Genomic DNA, 16,747 nt, shown 5'->3' with positions numbered 1-16,747 from the left:
CATGATATTGGCTCATGGCAACCTCTGTCTCCTGGCTGAAGAGATTCTTTTACCTCAGCCTCCCAAGTAGCTTGGGATTACAAGTACTCTCCATCATGCCCGGCTAATTTTTGTATTTTTAGTAGAGACAGGGTTTCACCATGTTGGTCAGGCTGGTCTCGAACTCCTGACCTCATGTGATTTGCCCGCCTCAGCCTCCCAAAGGGTTGAGATTACAGGTGTGAGCCACAGCGCCTGGCTGAAGTTTTACTTTTCTTAAAGAGAATTTTTTTTTTTTTTCCTGGAAAATAAGTGCTGACATCACAACTGAAGTGCTCATGCATCTTTTACTCCTTTCAGGAATATCTTGGTATGGCAAATGAATGGATGCAGAGTCCATTCTTTAAAATCAATTCCATGAATGAGAGGAAGTCAATGTAAGATTGTCTTATTAAATGATCTGTCAATGGTCAAATATGAATGCTATTTGAGACAATGAAGTTTGAGTTCTCTCTTGCTTAACTAGCAAATAGTGGGCCTACATACCGGGGCAACTTAAGATTTCCATTATTTTCACATCTCAAAAAAAAAAAGGAAAAAGAGGGAAATGATTTAAATGTTAAGTAATAACTCATATAAGGCTATTTGTAAGTTTCTTGCTTCCCAGTCTGGACTGAATAAAATCTACAATAGAGGAGTCAAATTTTTTTTTTTTTTTCAATTTTTTTTTTTTTTTGAGATGGAGTCTTGCTATGTCGCCCAGACTGGAGTGCAGTGGTGCCATCTCGGCTCACTACAAGCTCCGCCTCCCGGGTTCACGCCATTCTCCTGCCTCAGCCTCCCCAGTAGCTGGGACTACAGGCTCCCACCACCACGCCCGGCTAATTTTTTGTATTTTTTTTTTCAGTAGAGACGGGGTTTCACTGTGTTAGCCAGGATGGTCTCGATCTCCTGACCTCCTGATCCGCCTGCCTCGGCCTCCCAAAGTGCTGGGATTACAGGCGTGAGCCACCACGCCCGGCCGAGGAGTCAAATTTTTAAGTGTTTTGTACCATATGCTTATATGACAACAAACTGAGCAACATTTACCTCCTTTATTCTATTCTTTTTTTTCCTTTTGAGACGGTGTCTCACTCTTGTCACCCAGGCTGGAGTGCAGTGGCGTGATCTCAGCTCACTGTAAGCTCCGCCTCCCAGGTTCATGCCATTCTCCTGCCTTAGCCTCCCGAATAGCTGGGACTACAGGTGCCCACCACCACACCCAGCTAATTTTTTGTATTTTTAATAGAGATGGGGTTTCACGTATTAGCCAGGATAGTCTCGAACTCCTGACTTTGTGATCTGCCCGCCTCAGCCTCCCAAAGTACTGGGATTACAGGTGTGAGCCACTGCACCTGGCCTCTTTATTCTATTCTTATGATAAATTTCAAGTTTAAAGAGATTAAGCTATTTCCACAAATGTTAAAGGAATGTAAGGAAGTTTTTTTTTTTTTTTTTTTTTTTTTTTTTTTTGAGATGGAGTCTCGCTCTGTCGCCTGGGCTGGAGTGCAGTGGCCAGATCTCAGCTCACTGCAAGCTCCGCCTCCCGGGTTCCCGCCATTCTCCTGCCTCAGCCTCCCGAGTAGCTGGGACTACAGGCGCCCGCCACCTCGCCCGGCTAGTTTTTTTTTTTTTTTTTTGTATTTTTAGTAGAGACGGGGTTTCACCGTGTTAGCCAGGATGGTCTCGATCTCCTGACCTCGTGATCCGCCCGTCTCGGTCTCCCAAAGTGCTGGGATTACAGGCTTGAGCCACCGCGCCCGGCCGAATGTAAGAAAGTTTTAAGGACAAAGGTGTTGGGACATTGCAGTTGGGACATGGCACCGTGGGCCATGCCAGCCACATAGCAAAAAGGGGTGGAAATTAAAAATATGGAGGTAAGGCCAAGCATGGTGGCTCACACCTATAATCCTAGCACTTCGGGAGGCTGAGGCAGGCACATCACTTAAGCCCAGGAGTTTGTGACCAGCCTGGGCAACATGATGAAACCCCATCTCTACCAATCAATCAATCATTCAATCAATAAGCTGGGCATGATGGTGTGTCCCTGTAGTCCCAACTATTTGGGAGGCTAAGGTGGGAGGATCACTTGAGCCTGGGAGGCAGAAGTTGCAGTGAGCTGTGATGGCACCACTGCATTCCAGCCTGGACAACAGATACCTTGCGCTCTCTCTCTCTCTCTGTGTATTTATATGTATGTATGGCAGTAGAATGAAGGGGATATTGAGCACATTTGATGAGTCTCCAGGTTTCTTAGCGTGAAAGCTCCAGATCTGGGATAGGGTTTGAAGCAAGTGAAAAAGCCTTGGCTAGGCTCAGTAGGGAAGGTGACAGGATTCCTGGAGAATAGGACGGGAAAAAACAGAGATCTCACTGAGGCTGTGTCACTCAAATTACTTTTTCCTGAAAATCAGTCCAGGTGTAGTTTTCTCCAGCAATACCAGGAAGCCCCAGAATCAGAGGTACAAAGGTGTCTGAAGAGAGAAAAGGATTTTGAGAAGGAAGGGCAGAGTGACAAGGGATTGGGCAAATTGGATACAGCTGAAGAGGGCTGGTCCAACGATGGGTTTTTGTTAAAGAAAAAAATCAATTTGGGGGCTGAGCACAGTGGCTCACATCTGTTGTCCCAGCACTTTGGGAAGCCAAGGTGGGAGGACTGCTTGAGATAAGGAGTTCAAGGCCAGTCTGGGCAACATAGCAAGACCTTGTTTTCATATTAAAAAAAAAAGTGAAAAAACAAATTAAAAAAATCAAATGTTGCAAATAATGATTAAAACTCTTATCTAACAAGAAGCTTTCTTTCATTTTGGTATGTCCCTTCTCCTTTCTGTTTATACCAGAGAAAGCTGAATTTAAAAGTTTCAGGAACTGTGCCGATGCTTTTGTACACTGTCTCATTTGGTTCCTCTAAAGGGTTTTATTAAGTCACATTGTCTGCGGAGTTTCCAGTACCAGTGTGAAGATTCATTAGCTTCCCTTCATTTGCATTTAGTCTAGTAGATGGCTAGCAAGGATCAACACTTTTCTGGTCTGCTATTTCTATCTCCTTTTGTGTGAGATGTTACGTCCTTTAACAAGGTAAAATTTCATTAATAAGTATGGAAAGTTAATGTAAGAATTCTGCATCCTTCTTTTTTTTTTTTTTTTTTGAGACGAAGTTTCACTTGTCGCCCAGGCTGGAGTGTGGCGGCACGATCTCGGCTCAATAAAAGCTCCGCCTCCCGGGTTCACGGCCATTCTCCTGCCTCAGCCTCCAGAGTAGCTGGGAGTACAGGCGCCCGCCACCACGTCCGGCTAGATTTTGTGTTTTTAGTAGAGATCAGGTTTCACTGTGTTAGCCAGGATGGTCTCGATTTGACCTCGTGACCCACCCGTCTCGGCCTAACAAAGTGCTGGGATTATAGGCGTGAGCCACCACGCCCGGCCACATCCTTCTCTTCTCTCCATTCTACTTCAAAATTATTTATGGGGTCTTCATGTTACCTTCTTATTTCTGCCCTCACATCACTTATCAGTCCACTGCCACGCTCCATCCCTCACACCACCCCACATTTTAGCTCACACTCTACTGACGTTCTCTGTAGGTTCATGAACCTAGGATCAAGACTACCTGTTAAAGCTGAAATCCTGTACCTCCCTGGTTTTAACTTCTGCATGGAACTTAAAACAGCCTCTCTACCACCACCCCACCCCAGCACCCACCTTGGATTTTGTCTCCCTCAGCTCCTTTTCTGTCTCACCACCAGAACCAAAGAGGATGGTCTGTGTTCTCTTTCCTTCCACTGCATTATCTCATCAACCAAGTTAGAAGTTTTAAATAGAGGCCAGGAGCGGTGGCTCACACCTGTAATCCCAGCACTTTGGGAGGCTGAGGTGGGCGGATCACGAGGTCAAGAGTTGGGGCTCATCCTGGCCAACATGGTGAAATCCCCTCTACTAAAAATACAAAAACTAGCTGGGCATGGTGGTGTGCACCTGTAGTCACAGCTACTTGGGAGGCTGAGGCAGGAGAATTGCTTGAACCCAGGAGGCAGAGGTTGCAGTGACCTGAGATCACCCCACTAAACTCCAGCCTGAGTGAGACTCCATCTCAAAAAAAAAAAAAAAAAAAAAGAAGTTTCGAATACGTCTCCCACTTGAGTTTGGGAGTTTCTGGTTTAATTCCAACCACTTACTGTGTGTCCATATGTGCCAAGAATCATGCAAGATAAGGTTATGCGTCTTCATATCTTTAGGGGTAGATGAATAACGAATATACACATGAATGCATGAGACTGGGAGGTACAGGTAAAAACTAGCCAGATCCAAAATTCCATACAAAATATTGACAATTTCCATTCAGCCCTTGATTTTTCCCCAATCTCAAAGAGGTGCTGACAATAGGGGACCCGTCCAGGATCTGTTAAATATACATGTTCTGGTGAGGGCAGAAATCAGTGAGACAGGAAGGCACATTCAATGATTTCTAAATAGTGTGGGGTCAAAGGCCCCATGTCGGACAAAGCCCAGATGCAACCTCTCCCACTCTTAAGATCATGGTTTGGGATATCCACTTCACACAGGAATTTGTCACTCTGTTCTTCCATGCCTTTATTGGTGACAGCAATGGACAAGAACAATACCAGGCATAGCAGACACCCTAGCCCAGTACCTGAGGTGCCAGGCAGGCCCTGCAGGGCCATTGGCACATCCAGTCCCAGCCCAAGATCCAGTCTACCCAGGCCATGTCCCCGAATGGGCAGGAGGCCGTCTGTCCAGTTTGTATGTGTGGATCAGTCTCTCTGAGTGTCTGAGCCGCTGCCTGCAGGGCCCTCCCATTCTCCGCACATGGTAGGGGCTGTTAGGAACATAGCGTGGCATCCCCCGATGGACCACTGGGCCCCAGTGCTGACCATGGGGATTAGGGCCAGGGATTGGAGGTGGCAGAGGGCCAGGCACAAAGTTCACTCCAGGGCCACATCCTACAAAAGAACCAGTCATTATAAGAGCTGGCTTCTGGCCAGAGTGAGTGCAGCTCTGCCTTCAAGCAACTCTTGTCCTCCAGGTGAGCTTCTGTGTTTCCCTATCTACAAAAAAGGGATAGCCCTTCCCCTACCTTCAGACGGTGAAATGGTGACAACCAGTGAGCTGATTAATGAGCCTACAGATGATGTTTCAGACTCAGGGACTGCTGTGACCAAACCCAGTATTGGAGGCACAAGGAGCTACCCAACTCCTCTCAGCTCACCTAGGCATAGGAGGCTGGGTAGGGGGAGGTACAAGAGGGTAGGGGAGCTGCAGAGGCACCTACCTAAGTGGGGTGGCATCGAGAAGTCCTCCACTGGATTATAGTTGAAGAATTCATGGGGTGGGAAGGGCTGGCCTGGGAAAAAAGGGGTATCCTGGGGCAGGGGTGGGAAGAGGGGAGGTGGCGAGGGCTGAGGAAGTGGGTAGGGAAGAGGCATGGGAGGGGGCAAAGGAGAGGGTGGGGGTGGGAGCAAGGCCAGGTGCTCCCCGAAGGCTGGGGTCTGCCTATGGCTTCCCTGGAATGGATGATTCATCTCTGCCCAGTCCTCAATCCACGGGTCTAGGAATGGGATGGTTGTTTTAGGTAGGCTTGGGAGCCAGGCTGCCCTGAACTCTGGCCGTCCACACTTCTAACGCTCTATTCCTTCCTCTTGGAAAGCAGAGCCACCAGGCTGGAGCACCCTTGCCCTCTACCCAGTTTTCCTCATTCTCTCTCATTTCAGGCCGAGCCCAAGGTGTGTTCCTTTTCTCTTACCTCTCAGACCTACCTTTGTTCTGACCTCACACTTTCCTCCAGAGCCTTCTTTTGTTTGCCCAGGTCCTGTATCTAACTTTTTCCTCTCCCACCTCCTCCCCATAGACCAGTAAATAAGCCAAACATAAAGATCCTGTTATTCCCTTCACCAACAACTTCCCTTTACCATCCGAACTTCCAGAATGAATGTTTTGCCCAATTTCCATTTCCTCCTCAATTGCTCACTCCCTCTTTTAATCCAAACTCATGCTCTCAACACTTTTCCTACTAAATGTAACCACTTGCTAACAAATTCCCTTCTTCTCAACAGTCATGTGACATCGCCAGTAGCCTCAGTCCTTCCTAAAAGTGCCCCTGCCCTCATCTCCTTTTGTTTCCGCCACAGCCCCTCTTTCCTGCCAATCCAAAGTGTGAGCATCATTCTGTCTCCCTCAGTTCCCATTGTGCCCTCAGTTTTAATCTCTCTGCTGGGTACCAATGACTGCAAACCTACTCTGTATTTCCAACGTACCTCAAATAAATCTGCTGTGACCAAACTTACTGACTCATCCTCCCACCCCAAATCAACTCTCCCTTTTCATGGCCCTAACTTCTATAGCTCCAAATTGGATTTCAAAGGCCTATGCCATCAAAACTAGCCTTACAACCTTCAGAGCATCCCGTCATTTGCTGGGGATTAATTATTACATCTAAACAAGAAAATTGGGATGTTTAACTAAAATCTGAATTCACTTCCCTGATGCTCCAACTCCTGGCTACCAAGTGCTACAGGTCTGTTCTACCATATTCCTGGATTCTCTGTGCCCCCACATCCTCTTGTGCTGCTACAATCGGCCTTCTAACATGACTCGTGCCTCCCATTCAACAAATACAATTCTGTTGATACTGTGTACAGGGAAATTGTGCTAGACACTGGGGCTGAAAGGGGTGAGCTGTCAACAAGGGCAGCAGGAAACTTGCCCTTTAAGGACATGATGCAGAGAAGCAGCCATGGAGACAATCAGCCATGGTGCCCCCTTTGTGTGCATGCAGGGACTGGGACGTTGACATGGAAACCGAGGTTCTGCAGCAGAGTGTTACAGTTGAGATGTGATGGGGAGCAGTGCCTCAAAACAAGGAGGAGTGGGGCCCTCAGAAGCCTCCACCAATGACCCAGAGATGGGGACAGAGGAGAGCTACACCAAGCTGCACCAGTCACACTGGGACTCTGAGGCTGAATTAAGAAGCCTATAGAACACTGCCCATTGAGCCCAAGTCCATAAGGCTGGCCTTCCCGATGCAACACAACTGTTCCACACCCTGCCAGCTGACTGCACCCCCACCCCCCAAACTGTGGGCTTCCTTGTTTCTGTCACACTGCCCGGATGGCCCTTCCTGTCTTTCCACTCCTCACACCCATGCCCCATTTCTTTCCTGTTAATCTGTTGGGTAGGACTCTTGCAACATGCTGCCTTATGTGGTCAATACTTGTATAAGCTCCTTCAAACACACAGAAAGGACTACACAGCCAGACTGCAGAAAACTGGAACTTGGACAAGAATATTGTTCCGGTGATCTAACCCTCCTCAGGGGTTGAGGAAGGTGCATGCAAAAGACACAAGGGTCCTTTAAGGGACCTCTACTTCCCTTGAGTGGCTCTGTCCCAGTCTGGCTCTGAGCCCTGTCCTCTGAGGGCCCCGGTGCATCACTACCCCCCCACTTATGGTAGGGCTCACCAGGGGGATAGTCACGCTTGGGCAGCTCCACGCCCCAGGCGTCAGCCACGTGGGTCAGAAGCAGGTGTGAGAGGTGGCGGTGTGCATGCTGGTCCCAGTGGACACCATCCCGATGACGGTGCTGTACCGCATGCCGGAAATGAAAGTGGAGATCTAGGACATCAAAGCAGTGGTCCCCAGCCAGCGTAGCACTGTAGAAGTTCCCTTCAACCACATCCCGCCGCAGGGAGCCTGCCAGGGGCTGGAGCTGAGTGAGAAAGTGCACCCTCTAAGAGCCACAGAATGAAGCAGGGTCGGAAAGCAGGGTGTCCTATCTACCAGCCTGCTGTCCCATCTCTTGTCCTGATGGGCCTCAGTCACTTGCCTCTGGCAGGAGGAAACCCCCAGTGATACGCTCCCCGAGGGGCATCGCCATGTTCCACACCAGCAGGCAGGAGTCTGGCAATACTTGGTCCATGCGCACAAACACCCGCTCCAGGTTCTTGCGGTAGCTCTCCATTGAGCAGCGACCATATCTGTTGGGTAACACACAGGGTGGGCAAGAGCACAGGGGTAGACAGCCTCTGAGCCATACTTTCATCCCCAACTGGTATTTCCCTTTCCCTTGCCCCAACCTGGAGAGATCCCAGAGGCAGGAGTTGATGATCACCAGGTCTGGAGCAGGTCCATATGTCAGCTCTTCCAGAACATCCTCAAGGTACTCGGAGTAAACACGAGTGAGGAAGTAGAAGCGCACAAGGTGGTGGCCAGAGCCCGAGCAGAACTGGCGGACCTCACGGTACTGTGTCCCGTTGTGTAGCTCGCCCAGCTGGCCCCCAGCCACCAGCTGGTCCTGTTCAAAGCTCAGCTCCCCCTACCCACCCCCCCCACCCTACTGGTCAGACCCATGCCAGGGAGGAGAACCCTGCCAGGCCAGGGTCTGTGCCCACCCACCACTGACATGGCCACCAAGCTTCCCTCACCTTGGCTTTCAGCTGGGCAGCTGTGAGCAGTGAGTCTTTCTGGAGCAAGAGCACCAGGTCCTTGTACACAGCCCGCTGAACTGGGAGGAAACAGAGATCCCAAGGCTGAGGCAGACCTCAGCCTGCCCCAGCTCCTTCCAAGTCTAGGATCCCATTTTCCCAGGGCTGAGCTGCCCAACACCAGCTCCGTGGAGTGTTGACTTAGACGCAGGAGAAAAGATGAGGTTAAAAAGTCCTGGCATTGCCTCTGTTCACTGTGCCTCCCGGCCAGCAGTATACAGTGACCCAAGATCACCTGGCAGAAATTAAGTCGGCCAAGTCACCCGGGAGACACACTACACAATGCAACGCTTTAATGACGGAAAGTATGGGGGGCTGTCAGGGCGAGAAATGCTGAGCAAGGATGGGCTAAAAAGTGCATAGGTTATTACACCTTTCAGAACACCTGTGGAAGATGTGTGGGACATAAAAAGAGAAAACCTACTGGAGGAGAACAGACCAGAGGACAGACAGGAGATGTGAGATGGAGACAAATGATCCAGACACACTGAACAGGCAGCAAGGTGTGGGACTGGAAGCGTCACCCTAGAAGAGGCACTCACTGGAGTCCCCCAAGATGACCACGAACTTGTTGTGTAGCAGCTGCTGGACTTCTGAGGCCTGGAAGTGGACCATGTCGCTTCGTAGCGGGCGACGCGGTTCCTCGCTCGACAGACAGAAGACCATGCCGCCACCAACAACGACAGGCTGCAGGGAGAGGCCACTAAGCCACAGGATGGTGGGGACTCAGGGCAGGTCGGCCTCAGGGCTAGCCCCTCCGGGGCTGCTCAATGCTAAAGGGAGGAGGTGACAGCGGCAGAGCCATGGTGGCGCCAGCCTTGGTCACACTTGGTATCAGAGGCAGAGGGTCGTCCAGCCAGCAGGCCTCCAGGGCACTGCAGAGCTTCCCGCGCGGCGCCGCCCTGAGCCTCGCCACGTGCCCGCCGCCGTCCCGCGCATGCGCGCGCCCGCTCGCGCCAATTACCAGGTCCCGGGGCTCCGCGGTGTTCACCCGCGACCCGGGTAGGCCTGCGCACCGCGCGCCTGGCCCGCAGCGGGCTCCTGGCCAAGCCTCATGTTCCCGCTCCCCGGTCGGCCAGTCGGTTCTGCAAAGCTCCCGCCCCGCAGAGACCGTGGGTCCGGGTTAGCCGTCGGTGCGCAGCCCAGCACCCAGCGCTCTCCATGCGAGCGTCGCGGTGGCCCCGACGGCGCCTCAGGCCTCAGCGCCTCGGGCTGCGACGCTCACAGCTTCCACTTCCGTTCACCCATGTCCCGCCCTGAGCGACCCCCAGTGCCCGAAGGGAAAGCAAGGCGATGGAGATGGCCGCCACAGGGTGCAGGAGCCAGGGCTGGGCCCACTTGGCGGGCGCGAAGCCCAGTTGCGGGCGGGGGTCGCGGCGGCGGCGGCCAAGTGAGGCTGCCCACAGTGGTGATGGCCGCGGCGGCGGCCTCGCCACGTGACCCGGACGGGCGGAAGCGGAAGTGCCGGCCTGGAGCCCGCTCTAGGTGGGTGTCCCTTCGGCTCTTCCCAGCTGCCGTTTGCACCAGCTATGGACTGCTACACGGCGAACTGGAACCCACTCGGGGACTCTGCTTTTTACCGGTGAGCTGCCCCGTCCTCCCGCCCACGGCCTGGCTTACCCCGCTCGCCCGCGAGCTGGAGTCTCCCGGCGGCGCTTGCCCCCGTCACTACTGGCGCTGGGGTCCGCCCGCGCCGGCTGTTCTCGAGCGTATGCCACTTAGCGCACAGCCGCCTTTGGGCAGGGAGCCGGGCCTTCCCCTGCTCCAGAAAAGGACACTGAGTCAAGCACAGTGGTCACCCCGAAGCCCAGGTCTGTTAGCCTCTGGAAAGATGCTCAGATCTCGTTGAGGGAGGCAGCTCGCGGGTGACAGCGAGTGCCCAGTCTCCTGCCGGAAAGTGCTGCTGAAGTCAGACCACAGGGGCGCTCCGAGGGGGGCGGGATCGCACGGCGGGCGGGGTAACAGTGCTGACCAAGACTGGGAAAAAGGGGCGAGTAGTCCGTGAATCCCGGAACAGCGGAAGTGAGAACCCCTGGCTTAGGGCAGCCTTCCCATGGGAGTTGTAGAGTCCTAAACCACGGATCTTTCTGAAGTGTAAACTCGTTACATCGCTACCCAGATTAGGATTTTCCCATAGCTTCCCTAATTAGGAAAAACTGCGAACTTCTCGTGGAACATTTATCTATAAGGCCGCCCCTGTTTGTCCACCCTCGTCTACCACTCTCCTACCCAAACCTTGCGTTCCAGCTGCGCAGAATTACAAGGCCCCAACCAGTCTGCAGTTTTTGTGGACACTGCCATTTCTCTATCTCACTGAAGAATTTTGCGCATCCTTCAGGACTTAGTTCAAGGGTTCTTTTTCAAACTGTGCCTAATTCTCCCACAATAGAATCCCGTGGGCCTCACTGGGCTTAGTGCTAGGGTCTGTTAGGTATGGCCTATTTGTATGTTTAGGCGACATTTGTAGAGGTTTCTTCTGCTAAACCAGGCTCCTTCAGGGCTGAAAATATATATATATATATTTTTAAAACAGTCTTGCTCTGTCGCCCAGGCTGGAGTGCAGTGGCACTCGACTCACTGCAACCTCTGCCTCCTGGGTTCAAGCGATTCTCCTGCCTCAGCCTCCCGAGTGGCTGGGACTACAGGCTCCCGCCACCACACCTGGCTAATTTTTGTATTTTTTGGTAGAGCTGGGATTTCACCATGGTGGCCAGGCTGGTTTTGAACTTCTGACCTTAAGCAATCTATCCACCTCGGCCTCCCAGAGTACTGGGATTATAGGCGTGAGCCACTGAGCTGGGCCAAAAGCATGTTTCTTGCCTCTCTTTATGACCAGTGCATATTTAGAACAGTGCTTGCTATGCAATAATTGCCCATTAAAGTTTTTAAAAAATATTTTATTGGGCCGAGCTTTGTGTCATGTGCCTATAGTCCCAGCTACTGGAGAGGCTGAGGCAGGAGAATCACTGGAGCCCAAAAGTTTGAGGGTGTAGGGACCAGTGATAGCACCTGTGAATAGCCACTGCACTCCAGCCTGGGCAACATAGCATACTCCCTCTGAAAAACTAAAAATATTATTTTAGGCCGGGCGCGGTGGCTCAAGCCTGTAATCCCAGCACTTTGGGAGGCCGAGGCGGGCGGATCACAAGGTCAGGAGGTCGAGACCATCCTGGCTAACACAGTGAAACCCCGTCTCCACTTAAAAAATACAAAAAATTAGCCGGGCGAGATGGCGGGCGCCTGTAGTCCCAGCTACTCCGGAGGCTGAGGCAGGAGAATGGCGTGGACCCGGGAGGCGGAGCTTGCAGTGAGCTGAGATCCGGCCACTGCACTCCAGCCTGGGCGACAGAGCGAGACTCCGTCTCAAAAAAAAAAAAAAAAAAAAAAAAAAAAATTATTTTAGGCCGGGCACAGTGGCTCATGCCTGTAATCCCAGCACTTTGGGAGTCCGAGGTGGGCGAATCACCAGAGGTCAGGAGTTTGAGACCAGCCTAACCAACATGGTGAAACCCCATCTCTACAAAAATTAGCCAGGCATGATGGCGGGTGCTTGTAATCCCAGGTACTTGGGAGGCTGAGGCAGGAGAATCGCTTGAACCCGGGAGGCGGAGGTTGCAGGGAGCTGAGATCGCGCCATTGAATTCCAGTCCAGGCAACAGAGCGAGACTCTGTCTCAAAAAATATACATATGTATATATTTATTGATGGCAAGTAAAGATCACAAAGACATTCATGGCAGTCTTACATAGAAGACATTTGTTTGTGCTAATGAAACTATATACCATTCTCATTGGCATATTAAAACTTTTAAATTTTTGGTACCTAATGTGATATACTTCCTAGATAGACAAGTGCCCTGTGGCAGTTTTTACAGACCTGTTGCATTTGTTGTTTATTTGTAATTCTCTCTTATAAATATGCCTGTGCAATTGGCCGAGCGCAGTGGCTCACACCTGTAATCCCAGCACTTTGAGAGACCAAGGCAGGCGGATCACGAGGTCAGGAGTTTGAGATCAGCCTGGCCAACATGATGAAACCCTGTCTCTACTAGAAGTACAAAAATTTACCGGGCGTGGTGGCATGCACGTGTAGTCCCAGCTACTTGGGAAGCTGAGGCAGGAGAATTGCTTGAACCTGGGAGGTGGAGGTTGCAGTGAGCCAAGATCGCACCACTGTAATCTTGCCTGGGCAACAGAGCAAGACTCCATCTCAGGGGAAAAAGAAAAAAAGAAATATGCCTGTGCAATATGAAAAAATTGCAAAAACTTTGTTAAAAATCCATAAAATCAGTAGGAAATTATTTCAACTTGTTTCTATGGAGAAGGGAAATCAGCTGACAAAGGTAGCCATATCGTTTAGTATTTACACACCAGCTAGTTGATACGACATTCACTTTTAAAATATCAACTTTACTTGTATTATTTTGAAGATACTTGTTGCCTACCCAGGCTTATTAAATCAAAGAATACTGCAGACAGTGACCTCATTACCACAGAGCTCTTATTTATCAGATGTAGTCTTTGCTTTGTTGACATTTTAATAAGGTTTTAAAAGAATGTATGTGTTGGGTGCATGCCACAAACACAACCTGAATGATTAAGCTACTCTTACCTGTGCTGTACTGCCAGAAAGGAATAGGGGTCTAAGGCTTGCTGGGGAGGATATTTATGTTTTAAGTTGCTAACAGGTATTGAGCCTTTCTTATGTACTAAACATGATGCTAAGTAATTTATGTGTTTTAACTTACTTAAGCCTTACAATCCCATGAGGTAGATACCGTCTTACTGATGAGGAAGCCGAGGCACAGAGAGGCCAGGTTATACAACTAGTGACCAGGTTACACAGCTATTGAGTAGTGGAGTCAGGCTTTGAACCCGAACAGGTTCTAGACCCCTGTTAAAAAATACGGTTTTGGGGGTGGGGAGGTTAACAGAAAAATATAAGGGCATGTTTCACCTCTTCCACCAGAGTGGAAATGCTTTAAGAGCAAGCACTTAGTTTTGTTCATCAGTGTGCATAGCTTTATGCATAGGTAGGACTCGATACATGTCTGAGTCAGTGAATGAATGATAAACAGGTGGCAGACATTGCATTTCAAGTCCTATTTGCCTGACAGGATTCTTGTGCATTGGAAGTAATATTCTGGAGAACTCACTCAATTTGGGAAGGCATGGAGGAGAAACGGTGACCAGTTCTTATGGGACTCCAGAAGTCAAGCCATTTTTTTAATCCTAAAAATGCAACTTGGGCTAATCTAATTAATTAAATTGTTCCATCCCTTTGTCAGGCTGAGCCAGTAAAATAAAACAGATGGGGAAGGGTTCTGCCTGCCCTCATAGAGCTTACAGCCAGCAGGTGAGACAGTTGATAATCACTCAGTATTTGTTTGATCATAATCACTATAAAGAGAGGTATAGGAGCAAGTAACCTAAGAGAACATGCCACAGACTCGGGGAGTCAAAGGTAGAGAAGATACTCTAAAAGAAGTAATAATACCCTATCCAGGGGATGAGTAGATTTAGGTGCAGGAAGTGGGATGGAGGTGGAGAAGAGCATATACACAAAAGTCTTGAGGCAGGAATGACTGAGGCATACACAGTGACCTAAAGAGAGCCAGTGTGGCTGGAGTGCTGTAGGCAACAAGAACAGGACATGGATGAAGTTGATGCCCGTCATGTAGGGGTCACGCCATGCAGGGACATGTAGACCACCATTATCTGAAGAATGATGGGAAGCCTCAATTAAAGGATCTTAACAAAAGATTGATGTAATTGGATTTGCAAGAGATGTGTGTGTGTGTGTGTTTTAAGTTCCTTTTGTAGGCAATAGTGGGGAAAAGATGGAAGGAACAAGCAAAATGGAAACAAGGGAGATGGTTAGGAGCCTGATGGAACAGACCAGGAAGAAGTTGAGGATGGCCAGTGCTAGGGGTGGTGATGTTGGAGGTGGAGAGAAGGGGCCGATCTGAGAGATTTAAGAGGTAAAGTGGAAGGAATTCGTAATGATTGCACTTGGTGGGGAGGAAGGAGAGCAAGGAATCAAGGATGACTTGAATTTAGGGCTTAAATAAAATCATGAGAAAGGAGGAGTGAGTTTGGCAGGGAAGAAGGTGAGCTGGTTCTAAATACATTGAGTTTCAGGTACTAAGAAGCATCTTACGGTAAAAGAAAGGAGACTTAAGATACATTATATACTCCTGAAATTATTTTTAGAAGGGAGGGCAACTATTTAAGTAGTTACATTTTTGTTTCAATTTTTTTTGGATATATAAACACGAACTTTTTTTCAAAAAAAATCAGCAGTGTGTAGTGGCACGCACATGTAATCCCAGCTACTTGGGAGGCTGAAAAAAAATGAACATTAAAAAAAAATGTGGTTAAATATACATGATATAAAATTTACTATCTTAACCGTTTTTGAGTGTACCCTTTAGTAGTGTTAAGTTTATTCACGTTGTTGTGCAACCAGTCTCCAGAACATTTTCATCTTGCAAAACTGAAATTCTATACCCTCAAACAACCTCCCAAGTCTTCCTCCCTCCAGCCCATGGCAACCACCATTCTATTTTCTGTCTCGGAATTTGACTACTCTAGACTCCTTATGTAAGTGGAGTCATACAGAACTTATCTTCCTGTGACTGGTTTATTTTACTTAGCATAATATTTTCAAGGTTTATCCATGTTATAGCATGTGTCAGAATTTTCTTTCTTTTTGAGGCTGAATAACATTCCATTGTATGCATATACCACATTTTGCTTATCCATTTCATCTTTCCATGGACACTTGGGTTGCTGGTAGCCCTTGGCTACTTGTGAATAATCTGCTATGAATGTGGGTCTACAAATATCTCTTAAATATTTTCTGTACTCCACTTTTTTTTTTTTTTTTTTTTAGATGGAGTCTTGCTCTGTCGCCCAGGCTGGAGTGTAGTGCGTGATCTTGGCTCACTGCAACGTCTGCCTCCCGGGTTCAAGTGATTCTCCTGCCTCAGACTCCTGAGTAGCTGGGATTACAGGTGCCCACCACTGCACCTGGCTAATTTTTGTATTTTTAATAGAAATGGGGTTTCACTATGTTGACCAGGCTGGTTTCGAGCTCCTGACCTCAGGTGATCTGCCTGCCTCGGCCTCCCAAAGTGCTGGGATTATAGGCATAAGCCACTGTGTCCAGCCTCTGTACTCTGCTTTTAATTATTTTGAGTATATATCCAGAAGTGGAATTGCTGGATCATATGGTAATTCTGTGTTTATTTTTTTCCATAGCAGCTGATGTACCATTTTACATTCCCAGCAACAATTCCTAGGAGTTCTTTAGTAGTATATGTTCTTGAGACAGGCTGGAAACAAGGGATTGCAGGAGTGACAGTGAACTCTCTTTAGGGCCTGGGATTTGGGAATTACTGGATTATACCCCAAGGCAACCAGATTATATCTAACATGCATCTTCCTCCTTAATGGTCTGATATCTTAGCTTGGACAGGCTAGAGATCATCTATTTTCACTCAAGGGTCTTCTCACACCCCAGTAGACCATGCTTCTCCAGCAGTTCAGCCTCCCTGCCACAGGAATTCCCTCACTATTTCCAGCAGGGGACTGGAATTGAGACTACCAGTACCTAACTAAATCATTAGATTTAACGATTTCCTGGTATTCTATTCCAAGGTCCATTTACTACTGCTGAGATTTCCACTTCTGGGACCCAGGAGTGGAAGAGAAAGATGGGGCTGGCCTTCCTCACTAAGGGTGTGGCCTCTCCTCACAGAGTCCTTACCCTTAGGCTTTTCTGAGAAGCTGCCCTTCACTCTGCCCATCCATACCCTGTGCTACCCTCCAGGCACAGTTTGAGTCACCTCACTGTCCTCTAGAAACCCACTTTGCCTGTAAGGCTTCAGGAGGTGGTCCATACATTATTGCTCTTCACTCCCTGACCTTTACTTTTGTACCCCTTTAGGGGCTCCATTGTGCCTCCTTCCCACCTGGTCTGTGTCGCTGCTGACGTCCTTGACCAACTGCATTACTCCCTGATTATTGTTTTAGCCCACAGCCTCCTAGGCATCCCAGCTCCTGCCACCTTCCAGGGTGACTTAAGTGACCACCTGGCTTCATGGTTCTATGACCTCTACTCAAGTGATTTTATCCATCTCACCTACCCCTTCCCTGGATCCCACCCGACCCTTGTGCTCATCTAGAACTGCTCTACCTCTGAAATGCTAAATTCAAACTGCCCCCTCT

The 16,747-nt window shown here is 49.2% G+C and overlaps 2 protein-coding genes across 6 annotated transcripts in view; one reads left to right on the top strand and one right to left on the bottom strand.

Moving 5' to 3' along the window:
* Positions 1-4,583: 4,583 nt before the first annotated feature.
* Positions 4,584-9,957, bottom strand: PCED1A (PC-esterase domain containing 1A). 3 transcript variants are annotated; one of them, XM_010378993.2, is made up of 8 exons: positions 9,481-9,957; positions 9,059-9,203; positions 8,457-8,536; positions 8,109-8,347; positions 7,859-8,009; positions 7,495-7,741; positions 5,309-5,584; positions 4,584-4,979 (listed from the first exon to the last, which is right to left on the bottom strand). In XM_010378993.2, the coding sequence occupies exons 2-8, from the start codon at positions 9,180-9,182 to the stop codon at positions 4,732-4,734; spliced, it is 1,365 nt and encodes a 454-aa protein (XP_010377295.1). In that variant the 5' UTR covers positions 9,183-9,203; positions 9,481-9,957; the 3' UTR covers positions 4,584-4,731. The 3 variants fall into 3 exon arrangements, with proteins under 3 accessions (XP_010377295.1, XP_030771775.1, XP_030771773.1); XM_030915915.1 differs by having other exon boundaries at positions 7,495-7,615; positions 9,481-9,911; XM_030915913.1 differs by having other exon boundaries at positions 9,059-9,289; positions 9,481-9,601.
* Positions 9,958-9,973: 16 nt separating this feature from the next.
* VPS16 (VPS16 core subunit of CORVET and HOPS complexes) overlaps positions 9,974-16,747 on the top strand; it is a 33,211-nt gene continuing 26,437 nt past the window's right edge. For all 3 annotated transcript variants that reach the window (XR_004052919.1, XM_030915902.1, XM_010378995.2), the window contains exon 1: positions 9,974-10,098. Coding sequence is in view for 2 of the 3 variants with exons in the window: in XM_030915902.1 (XP_030771762.1) it covers positions 10,046-10,098 (53 nt within the window). In the remaining variant the exon portion in view is untranslated. The remainder of the gene's footprint in view (positions 10,099-16,747) is intronic.

Source organism: Rhinopithecus roxellana, chromosome 13 (assembly GCF_007565055.1).
Source record: "Rhinopithecus roxellana isolate Shanxi Qingling chromosome 13, ASM756505v1, whole genome shotgun sequence".
NCBI lineage: Eukaryota > Metazoa > Chordata > Mammalia > Primates > Cercopithecidae > Rhinopithecus > Rhinopithecus roxellana.
Note: the sequence above shows the minus strand (reverse complement) of the source record. Positions and strands in the feature narration are given on the sequence as shown.